This window comes from Dermochelys coriacea, chromosome 15 (genome assembly GCF_009764565.3).
Source record: "Dermochelys coriacea isolate rDerCor1 chromosome 15, rDerCor1.pri.v4, whole genome shotgun sequence".
NCBI lineage: Eukaryota > Metazoa > Chordata > Testudines > Dermochelyidae > Dermochelys > Dermochelys coriacea.
This window is the reverse complement of record NC_050082.1, coordinates 17,615,482-17,627,484: the sequence shown is the minus strand read 5'-3', so window position 1 is coordinate 17,627,484 and position 12,003 is coordinate 17,615,482. Positions and strand designations below refer to the sequence as shown.

At 39.6% G+C, this 12,003-nt stretch overlaps 1 protein-coding gene across 30 annotated transcripts in view; it reads left to right on the top strand.

Moving 5' to 3' along the window:
- The window catches only part of FBRSL1 (fibrosin like 1), a 770,646-nt gene that overhangs the window by 298,716 nt on the left and 459,927 nt on the right, over positions 1–12,003 (top strand). Inside the window, exon 1 of one of the 30 annotated variants that reach the window (XM_043497668.1) lies at positions 7,666–8,084. The exons of 25 other annotated variants lie outside the window; for them this stretch is intronic. In XM_043497668.1, the coding sequence (XP_043353603.1) occupies positions 8,001–8,084 (84 nt within the window). In that variant the 5' untranslated portion in view covers positions 7,666–8,000. Of the gene's footprint in view, positions 1–7,665; positions 8,085–12,003 lie in introns of those variants that run through there. 4 more of the 30 variants (XM_043497671.1, XM_043497672.1, XM_043497667.1 and 1 more) reach the window with 4 other exon arrangements.

Here is a 12,003-nt window from a genome sequence, read left to right as displayed (position 1 = left end):
TACAGACAGCCGCCCAATCTGAAGCAAATACTCACCAGCAACCACACACCACACAACAGAACCACTAACCCAGGAACCTATTCTTTCAACAAAGCCCATTGCCAACTGTGTCCACATATCTATTCAGAGGACACCATCACAGGGCCTAATCACATCAGCCACACTATCAGAGGCTCGTTGACCTGCACATCTACCAATGTGATATATGCCATCATGTGCCAGCAATGCCCCTCTGCCATGTACATTGGTCAAACTGGACAGTCTCTATGTAAAAGAATGAATGGACACAAATCAGATGTCAAGAACTATAACATTCAAAAACCAGTTGGAGAACACTTCAATCTCTCTGGTCACTCGATTACCGACCTAAGAGTGGCTATCCTTCAACAAAAAAGCTTCAAAAACAGACTCCAACGAGAGACTGCTGAATTGGAATTAATTCGCAAACTGGATACAATTAACTTCGGCTTGAATAGAGACTGGGAATGGATGAGTCATTACACAAAGTAAAACTATTTCCCCATGTTATTTCTCCCCCCCACCCCAGCCCCCACTGTTCCTCAGATATTCTTAAAAAAAAGAAAAGGAGTACTTGTGGCACCTTAGAGACTAACAAATTTATTAGAGCATAAGCTTTCGTGAGCTACAGCTCACTTCATCGGATGCATTGAATGCGTTGAAGTGAGCTGTAGCTCACGATAGCTTATGCTCTAATAAATTAGTCTCTAAGGTGCCACAAGTACTCCTTTTCTTTTTATTTAACAAACATGGTTGCCAAGTCTTCACCATACACATTAGATTGTATGCTATATTCCCATCCCCTGCCCTTGGTCTCTCTAGATAGCAAGCCCTTCAGGCAGGTATGTGTCTCTTTTCCATGTTAATATAGGGCTCGGCACAATGGGGCTTCAATCCCGATTGGGGCGTTTGGGCACTACAATAATGACAGATGGAGGTGAGAGGGTAAGTTGAGTCTCTGTGACACATTCACACCTTGAATTTTGATGCAATTGCCAGCGAAGGTGACCATTAGTACTGATTGTGATGTTAGTTTTTGTGACGTCAGACATCTGCCTGGAATTGGACAAGAGAACCAGCACATTTCACATAAGCCATTCAACAGCTGTAGAATTATTTCCCAAGTATAAATGTTTTAGGTTGTATTGGCTATACCTAGAGCAGAACTACTTCACCTGTATTCCAGTGTCTCATGAATAATGTAATAAACCTGCATTATACTGCATTACTTAAATATCAGTTATGGTATAGTGGCCAATAAAATGAAATGAACTAGTTTACATTCTCCTCCTTGCAGAAGATTAGCTCCTCCGTAATACAGACCTGATAGTCTTCCATAGGAATAAAATGCAAACCATATTTCTGAATCCTCTACCAATTTGGGAATCACATCCCTATTGATCAAGAAACATTGCATGGTACAAAACATGAGGGGAGGTATGGGTTAGTGATTGTGCTATGATGATATGAATACTAAATCTGTGTTAGCAAGACTGTTTGCAGACTTCAGAAACATCAGACTGCAAATGGGAAGAATGAATTATTCTGATTCTCAGTTGACTTCATATACGGTAGATGGTTAACCTTCCTTCTGAATCTTTGCACAAGAGGTTTAAATTCTCAAAGCTATTGATGAACTTTCATCCCCTGACAGTTGCTGGGGGCATTTGTGTATATATACACACCTGTGAATGATTACATTGAAAATGTACTCTAGGAAAAGGAAGCATTTTCTAGTAGTTACAGCACACAAATGGAAATCAGGATTTCTGGGTCCTGGATCTAGCTTTGCAACCAATTAAATGTATGACTTTGAGCAATTCTCTGTGTCAGGTTTCTTTTCTACAAAATGGGCATAATACCTGTGGGGGAAGAGGGCCTTGTAAATTACAACTGTTTGATGTTTGTAAAATGCTTTGATATACTTGGATGAAATGTGCTGTAGGAATGCTTAGTCTTATATATTTGTGTTAAATAATTTTCAAAACTAACCTGGTGACACAAAGAATTTTATTTTATTGTGGGTTCTCCCTAATTGTAACATCTGTTAATTTCATTTCCTCCAAAATTTGCTCTTTTCCATCCTTTCTCACTGAGAGAATCTCTGATTTTGCTCCAGCGTCTTCGATGCATTTTTTTCTTTTCTTTTTTTTATTACCTTCATGGGGGAATTCAATTTGCTGCAGTAAAATAATCTTAGTACAGAAATAATAGATATATTAGAAGTATGAATTACCTTGTTGCCAATAAAGGAGAGGTTTTTATTGCTTGCTTATCATGAAGGGCTTGTGTTTACGAGTTCACAGAGTTACAAGTGCATTTCATTAAAGCTGAATTTAACCTGGCCAGATGATAGCAGCAAATGTAGATAAACTATTTGCATAAAGACAGTGCAGGTTTCTCTATCAATGGTAAAAAATGTATGAAAGCCCTCTCAGTGCTCTTCCTACCAGACAAAGGAGCTGTCAATATTATCATAATAATAGGCAAATAGCTATTTGTAAAGACTTTGATGATAAAAGCAATAATATAGCTAATCAATAGGAAAGTGCTTTTGGAGCCAGAGTACTATCTTCACCTCAGCAGAACCTCACAATACAATAAAGGGAGAGTATGGAAACAAAAGCCTGAATAGCAGCCTGCTCTCCAGGGACAGAACTAGCATCACATGCACGATATATCCGGCAGCAATCTTAGGTCTCCTCTACACAGGGAAATTGGCCAGAATACTTTCCCATGTGGTCTCTTCTTCCAGAATAATTATTGGGCTTTAAATTCATAACCATTCCTAGTTCTAAAATAACTTCCCTATGTAGATGAGCCTGTAAGTAATAAATCAGGAGTGACCCAAAATGAGTTTAGGCTATTTCTACACTACACCTTTGTTGGCAAAACGTATGTTGCTCAGGTTGTGAATATTCCATCCCCCTGAGCATCATAAGTTACACCGACATAAGCCATTGTGTACGCAGCGCTATATTGACTGGAAAGCTTCTCCTGCTGACGTAGCTTTTTCCACTCTTGGAGGTGGGCTTTTCACTGCCCCGCTCCTGTGCTGTACATATAGACATGGCCTTAGCCAGAGTTCTTGACCAGCATACTTGATTGACTGTGCGACAACGGAATGCTAGAGGGAGAGAGAAGGCCTCAAAGAGGAAGTGACTTTTTGTATGTTTTTATCAATATTACCTGCAAGTAAAAATGAACATTCATGCTCCAGCTGATTCATCTCAACAAAATGAGTTGGAGATTAATGGCAAATTACAAACCTGGAAAATGTCATTCTTGGATCTTGTTGAATTAGGAAGGTGGGAAAAACCTCCACTTGTAAGTTACTTTTTTTACATCATCTCTCTGAATTGGACATTTTGAAATAAACTATGTTTCACAAGTGTTCCAGGGTTAGGAATGGGGATTGAATTGGACAATGTAGTTCATAGTGGCACTATTGTAATTCTGTTGATGTGCATGGAAGTTTTAGCATCGATAAAAGTTGGATCACATACATAATTCATAAAGTGAAATTATTGTTTCTGTCAGAGATTGTTTTTTTCAGTTAGTGAATAAAAGAATGAGGTATCCTACTACTCTGGCGTATCAAGGGCCGTCAGTGAAAGAGAATATTCCATATAGGCACAAATAGCAAATGTACTTTTTGAAGTGAACTTTATTCCTTGTATTGCTCAAATACCAGGTTAATTCACTTCACTTGCTTTTGTATTGTGTGTACCAGGACAGCCTGCTTTCTCCTTTTATGTGCAATATACAATAATGGTTGGAAAAGGTCCAAGTCTCCTCTTAAAAGGAGGAGGCCAAGGCAAATATTAGGAGGTCTCTCCTAATGTTTTTGTTCTTGCTTGAGTACATTAATTTGGATAATGGAAGCAGTGTCTTAATGCCCAAGAACAAAGACCGTCATGACTGAACAATCACTTGAATCATATTTAAATTCTATCCGGTACATCCTGCAATTCTTATTATTTTTAAACAGGCATATTGGATTCAGTTGTGAGGCAATTTGACCTTCAGCTTGTTGCTAAAATGAAGAAAGCTGCTTGTAAACAGATGTTGAATAGACACTAAATGTAAACATTTCCATGCTGACACATTGCTCTACACAGGGTCTGGGTGCAAGCACTATACAGGCAAGAAAATCAAAAGCTAGGTCCAGGTCCACAGGATATTTGTGAAGTTCAGCAGTGATCGTTTCAATGTGCTTTGCTAACCGTAGGGATTTGTTTTCAAGGGCAGACACTAGTAAGTTGTTCAGACTCAGTAGAGACCTATGTAGCTTTAATTGAAGCCATACGTGGTGGTGTTGGAGCAGAGGTTACAAGGAGGAGACAGCAAGGTGTAACCTTATTTTTGTTGGGCTACCTGATAAGCAGCTGATTTGATAAGGAATATTGCACCATTGGTTGGACTGCAGGGTGCAGATGTCCTGTGATAAATATGTGTTTATGGCCCATCATAAATGTCTAGAGTGACAGTTTATGGCAGATTGATTGGGTGCTCTAAATACTGAGTGCAAACATCATAATTGTGCTTTTAAGGGGCTAGTTTGCTGTCTGGTGATGGTGGGGGGGAAAAGGAGGGTTGAAAAGCATAGTTCAGTCCTGTTGGGGAGGTGGAACTGCCATTCGGTACATGGGAACAATGCTCATTCCTTGCCAATAGCCACCTTTTTTGGACCAATTTGATTAGTGAATCCAGTCCCAATAACCGGAAAAAAACAGTATAATTCCATACACTCCCTGATCAACTGTGTGTAACTCCATTCACATAAATAGTATCTTGCCACACTTTCCAATCAGAGATACAATCATATGAGAAGATGAAATCACTAATCAAATGCTAGGCTAAAAAATTGTCAGTTTAGTTTTGAAATAGCTTTAGAATTTCTAATAACTGCAAGACAAATTACGTGTATTAGTACCACAGGACTTTCAGTTAGGGAATAAACGACAGTCCCACTTACATAGTAAGAGATATTGTAATAGATAGCTACACTAGGTACTTATGTGGCCCCTCCAGTACTGTAGTAGCTGAGCGCATCTCATTCTTTAATGTATTCATCTTCACAGCAGCCCTATGAGGTCACAATGTCATTATTTCCACTTAACGGACTGGGAACTGAGGCAGAGAGAGATTAAGGGCATGTCTACCTGCAGCATACTATGGGGCGTGTGATTTCTAAAGAGCACTAACATGTTGCATACTAATTGGTCTGTGTAGACCCTGCTGGTGCGCACTGAAAGATCCCTTGTGCACTTTAGCAAAGCATTGTTTCAAACAGTACTACATTAAAAGGAATTTTTACTACGCACCAGCAGGTTCTACACAAACCATTTAGCGTGCAACACAGTAATATTCTTTAGAAATCACCCCCCCCCCATAGTATGCATTGCTGCAATGGGTAGACAAGCCCTAAGTGACTTGCCCAAGTTCATGCAGGAAGTCTGTGGCAGAGCTTGGAATTGAACCCAGATCTCCCAAGTCCCAGAACAGTGCTCTAATCACTGGATCATCCTTCATCTCTGTGGAAGCAACTAATATATTAATATGGATCAACTAAATGTAATGAAAATAATTCTTTGGACATATCTAGGTCACAAATGTATGCATCGGGTAATTGAATGGACAAGAAGTGATTGGTTGTGTAATTACAGCTTTGCAATTGAAGGTACAATTTGTGCTGGTCACTGAATTGTTGCATGGGCCTTTGATACTTGGGCAACCGTGCCTGAAACTTGAAGACTTTTGCATTGCTATCTGTAGAACAGGTGGAGGAGATTCAACAAGAAAGAATGGGTTGTCTTGTGCACGTGTGCATTTGTAAGAATAAGAGCTGAATCTAAAAAGAAACACAAGATGAGTCTTCCCATCCCATTTAAAGTGAAATTGGGATACAATATGACATCCCCATCTGATCCAAACAGAAACCAGGAAACTACCAGCCTTTGAAGATAATGGAAAGGAAAGAGCATATTTGAACCTAGACTAATGTGGAAGAGACTGTTTTATTTATAGACACTAATATTGCTGGTTGAGCTGGGTAATTTTTTCTGAAATTCAAGATATATTTTTCTGATTAAAAAATATGAAGGCATCCTCTTATTTTTATAACCATGTTAACTGTTGTAATTTAAACAGATTAGTTTGCATTTCACATGCCAGACACAGTGATTTATTAAGAAAAATGTTTTTCTGCATCTGGTTCTGTCTCTTGATTCATTTAAATTTTGATGGAAGAAAGTTTTTGAAACAGGGAAATTCCATGACACCGTTCTCAGCTGAAGTGCTTGCTTGTTTCTTGCAGCTGCCAATTTTTTGTTTTTTTTTTAATGTGAAAATATGCCAACAAATCTTGCATTCTTGGTTTCCTGTTCAAACTTGGGGGAAAAAAATGAAGTGCATGTTTAATAGTTGTTGCACATGGAGACAGCAACCTATGACTGTGGCACAGTCAGTTGTGGTTTAATGGAATGTATAGCAGCATAAAGTAGCCTTAAAGTGAACAGAAATAGACCCCTGAGACTAAGCCCTGTGCAGAGAGCCTCCCTGGCCTGTGTTGAACTGGCACAGGATTCTTCTCTGGTCCTGCTCCCAGCCTTTGGTGTAGCAGCAGATCGGTGGAGTGATGAGGTGTGGCCAGAGTTCACTGCATAACTGCCTGTCTCTGCTCCCCAGGACCAATAGAAAGTCATGAAAAGCAAAGTTAGAGCAGACTAGAAACTGCCCTGATGTGCCCTAGAAGCCAGGCAGGGCCCTGTACAGGGGCCGAATATTGGGAGCACAGTGGTGGCTTAAAGCTACATTAGTCCCCCACCTTTCCTTAGACCCACATACAGGAGCAAAATAATTTGGAATGAGGCCCAGGCAGTGTCTGAAAGGAAATAGTATCAAGCCACTAACATTTCTGTCTGGCTGACAAGTAGCTTCTGTTTTTTTATAGACTAGTTGCCAGCTACATTTGGCAACAAAATGTTTTTTAAAATGTAGTAATACAAAGCCTGGCTTGGTAGCAGCAGTCTGTGACAAGCACAGCTGTATCCTTGCTTGGTGATGCCTGCAGCTAGAAAAGAGGCTTGTTTAAGACTGAGAAAAAGACAGTCTGCAACTGCAGTGCAAATATTGGTCTCTGACTTTCCTGTGATGTGAAGGGATTAAAAGGGAAGTGATGAAGCCATAAGTTTCTGGCTCTGTGATACATTCTGCTCTGTGATACATGGGTGAAATTCCTTCAGTGTAAATTCCACCGAGTTATATTCCAAAAACAGTTCCATTGAGTTATGCCCATTTACATCAGGACTGAGTAAGATCCCAGGTCATGTTGATGACCATTGATTGTTTTTTTTCCTTTCCACACTGAAGTATGTGGTGGCTTCTGCTGCGTCTCATGGTGAATCTATATTAAAACAGGGAAGGCTGCTGCTTGAATTCAGTGAGGAAATAATGCCTTTGATTAAGCAAAATGGTATCAGTAAATGAATTGCACACACCAGAGAGGAGAGCTCAAAGGGCACCTGTCTGTAAATGACAGCAGGAAGTGCACACTGTTGTAAAAAGCGGGGGGGGGCGGAGGGGAAGGGGGGATAAATTGACCACGTGTTTGGAAAGAACAGAGGAAGAGAGTGAGGTTAGAGGTTAAAGTGTAAAGAATGTTAAAATATTCTCCGCATATGATGGCTGTAGCTGTGGAGTTTTAATTGCTGAAATTACCTTGTCAGGATGTCTTATCAACTGCTGTTCTAGTGATTGTTTGGTTTAGATAAGTACCCGAGTGTGATAAAAACCTTGATAACATTCTCCAGATTACAGCTCTTTTGAAACTGCTGGCACTTGCTAGGGGCTCAGTCAGCTGCAGAAGAACTAAGGCTGAGTTTCTCCCGCTGCACATCTTGTTCTTTTTTCTCTTCAAGTGTTTTGGAATTTGGAATTTTATTATTGTTTTTTAAAACACACCCCCTTTGGAGTCCTGTATGGATAAGGCACATGTAGTACATAGACAAGGTGACCTGGGCCGAAGAGGGGAAGTGGATGTTGATGGGAAGAAAACAAACAAGGTACTTCTGCGGCTCTTGCAATCTGATTTGACTTACTTGCACGGTATCAGAGTGTCGGAAACAAAAAGGCTTAGCAGTTTGGAATCTTTGTGGGACTGTATTTGTACTTTTAAGAATACAGATTTCTTGCAAAATTTCACTCACCCACAGCAAATATAATAGAGTAAAATATTAAGTTTTAAAATTCTCTCCAGTCACTGTGGCAAAGAGCAAGTGAATAGTTTTGTGCCCCATCTGATAAAATTTCATGACACATTTGTAAGGTAGAACTGGTAACTCTCCTTTATCTTTCCTCTTCGCTAACTCTATTGCATAGGTAGAACAGGACAAAAAAAAGACTATGGAAATCTGTGGTGGATATTTTTGTCAGCTAGACTTACCTGACCCAATGGCAATATATATTTAATTTGGAATGAAGAGTTAGATGGGACAACAATATGGCCCTGTGTTGGGGTATGTTTTTCTTGGAGTAAATTGTGCAAACAGCCTCTCTGATCTTTCTAGAGGTAAGAAAAAAAATTGTGTACATCAATATTTCTCAGTTTTTTAGAATACTACTAAAACTCCTGTTGTTCATATTAATAATCTGAAATGAGAAAGTGGAGAAATTACCAGAACTTGGAGCAATGCAGAATGTACAAAATCATAGGACCATGTTTGGGATACAGAAATAAAGAGCTAGAAAAGTCAATGTTAATAGTAAATAACCTTAAACTTTGTGCCTGTTCAAAAATGACAGCCCTTTGCATTCCCATTGCTGTTCTTTGCTGAGCTTCTATTTTATACTCTACAGGTGTGATAAGACACTGAATTCAAAAGCTCAGTGTCTACAAACATTTTTCTAGCTAGCCCAATGAAAGGGTGAACAGGACAAATTATAACATAGTCAAGAGGAAAAGAGCAAACTTTGCAACTGGAATAGTTACACATCTTCCTAGTTTAATAGGATTTTACAGAAAACAAACTGAAAATCTTTGGCCACTGTTATCACCTACAGCACTTGGAGTAGGGATAAAACTCAGATTCTCCTACTCAAAAGCAGTAGCTTTCTAAAAGAGAATGTCCATTAGCTATTATCATTATATGGTATCTGTGAGACACAGCAGAGTAGATCTAATTCCTGTAAAGGACAGTGGTGTATCTGCAGTACAATAGTAGAGATCAGTTTTGTTACTGTAAACAAACTAGCCCCATTCCTCTGTGTTGTAACACCAAGTTAATATTTTTTCCTTTAAAATCTCCCACCGTTACTGGGTGCAGTTCCACTGGTGCTAGCAATGATGGTAGCAGTGATTAGGTAGGCCACTACTGTTTTAACCATCTAATCCTGCTCAGTGCAAGTGTTTAAGAAGCCATTGATACTTTATCTAAGGTGGGAAGGTGGGACATTTTAAGGGAAAACATTTGGGGACAGACAAAGCTTTAATAGCATATTGAAAGTTCATTTCTCTGTCTTCCTTTAAAAAAAAAAAAAAAAGAATTGGCCAAGTCTGTTCTGATTTAGACCCCATTGAGTTCCCATTGAAATCAGTGAGATGTCAAGTGGTGTAAGTCAGGAGAATCTTGTCCATTAGGTCCACCCATCAGACTGACTTTCAAACACAATGCCCCTCTTCCCCCCTTTCTCCCCTTTGGCACTGGTTATAATCTTCTTTCATGTGGCTAGCTGGATTCCAGCAAATTGCATTTGGGACTGAGTGTTATGTATTCCCTATTCCACCTTCCAGTGAGACGTTTAAAACAAACAACAAGCAAGTCATCTTCCACTTGGTGAGACTGTGATCATATTGTACTGTTCTTGTTGCCATCACAGTGAAATCTTTCCACGAGGCCTGGAGCAAAATACTGGTCTGGTCCAAAGCGGTCTGACAGTCTGAGACTTATTAACTCTGTGCCAGTGGGAATTAATTGGGCTTGGAGAATCAGACTTTGTTTTGTTAGAGCTTTTTTTCATGTGTTCGATTTTTGACCTGAAAAACAAGAGCTGTGTATCTTAGTGCTATGTTTACCTACAGTATATCAGAGAGAGCTTTTGTTAGTTCTTTTTTAAAGATTACATACTACACATGCATGCCTGCAACTCCTGGAAGACTTAATCTGATGAAATCATAAGCATGAGGAGTTAGTTTAGTGTAGTTTGCTTAGAAGAGGTTGATAGTTTTATTTACCAGTTATGTCTCAAAAAGTTATGGAGGTACAGTTTTGCAAGATCATTGATGCCAAAAGTTTTGCTTCATTTGATGATGATAGGGTATGTATTACCCAATACTTTTGAATTGTGATCAGGGTTTGTCTATGGAATGTACATTTCCTGATGTTAGGTAATGATAAGTTTTGAGATACTGAAGGAAAGACTGGAGTTGTGTTCTTCTTATTAATATATAGTAGGGCTAACGCACCCCTACTAATGTCAGGGCCTCATGTTGTGAGGTACAGAGGATGGATCACTTGGTGATTACCTGTTCTGTTCCTTTCCTCTGAAGCACCTGGTATTGATCCAGAAGACAGGATATTGGGCTAGATGGACCTTTGGTCTGACTGAGTATGGCTGTTCGTTCTTATGAACCATCTAAACAGTCTCTCTCCTGAAAGAAATTACAATCTAGATAGATAAGACAGATGAAAGGTGGGAGAAAAGGAAATATCCGTATTCCCTTTTATAGCTGGTGACCTGAAGCACAAGGAGACTAAAGGGCAGATTTTGAAAGGTATTTAGTTGCCTAAATCAAAATGTAATGAGTGGAAGTTGGGCACCTGAATTGCTTTAAAAATCTGGCCATAAATTATTTGCCCAGGTCAATGGAAGAACCTGGAATTGAATGGGGAGCCCCTGAGTCCCAATCTAGTGCATAAACCGTGAAACCAATGCTCTCCAGTATTTGCTGCTCCCAAGCATTCAAGTAATTATGAGTCAGCTACCCCAAAATCATGAGTGGCTTAAAAATCTTGGGATTGGTAATAAGTACTATGTTTTGCATTACTTTTATTTGCCTTTTGGTTTTTGAACCTGCAGGGTGTACACGGGTCACATTTGCAAGTTCTTCAACACAATCATAAGGTGTAGAAACTTACTTTTTTATAAATGAAAGCTCAGTGTTTCATATATTCACATGACTCCAGGAGCTGAGGCTTTAAGAATAACACCAAATATGCGAGACTAGGAGTAAAATCACAAGAGTTGAGAACATTGCCTTGGGCTTGCCTGAAATATGCAAATATTTGACTCAAAACCACTCAAACTGAGCCTCAGTTTGAGATTTGATGCATGTGTGAACCTCAGCCCATGCTGGGACTGGGGTTGTTTATATAGTTGTGAAACCAGCTACCAGCCTTCTTTGGACTTTTGAGAGATTGGAAATGGGAGCTCCAGGAAACTCCTGCATATGCCAAGAGAATCTGCAGGTGTTGCTTTGCTTTTACTTTCTGCAGCCAAACTGCAGGCTCAGCTTGTGAACTGAGCCCTGCAATGATTTACGCAGTCCTCTGGTCTGTAATAAGCAAATGCTAGCTATCTGAAGTACTGCCCCATTCCTTGTAATAGCTGTTTTATGAAGGTTCTCCTCCTTAGCTCCCAGGTTTCAAGGCAGATTGTTTCCTTATGCTCCCACTTCTATGTTCTGACTGCTATTTTGAGGGAGGTGAGGTTATTGAAGCTCTGAAGCCATAAAGATCTAGAGATTAGATCTGTGTCAAACTTGGAGGTTTCACTTTACACCCGGTGAGTTTCATAGTGAGTTTTAGGTTCATTAGAAATGAAGTTCTGTGTGAAACTCAACCAGATCGCTGAGTTTTTGCACAGTTACAAAGAGAGGCAAATCCATCAAGCTTCATATAGTTTCCACTGAAAGCCTCAAGTCAGATCCTTGTGGCTTTTATGCTGCTCGCATCAGTTGTCTTCCGGAGTCAGATGTTTGACATG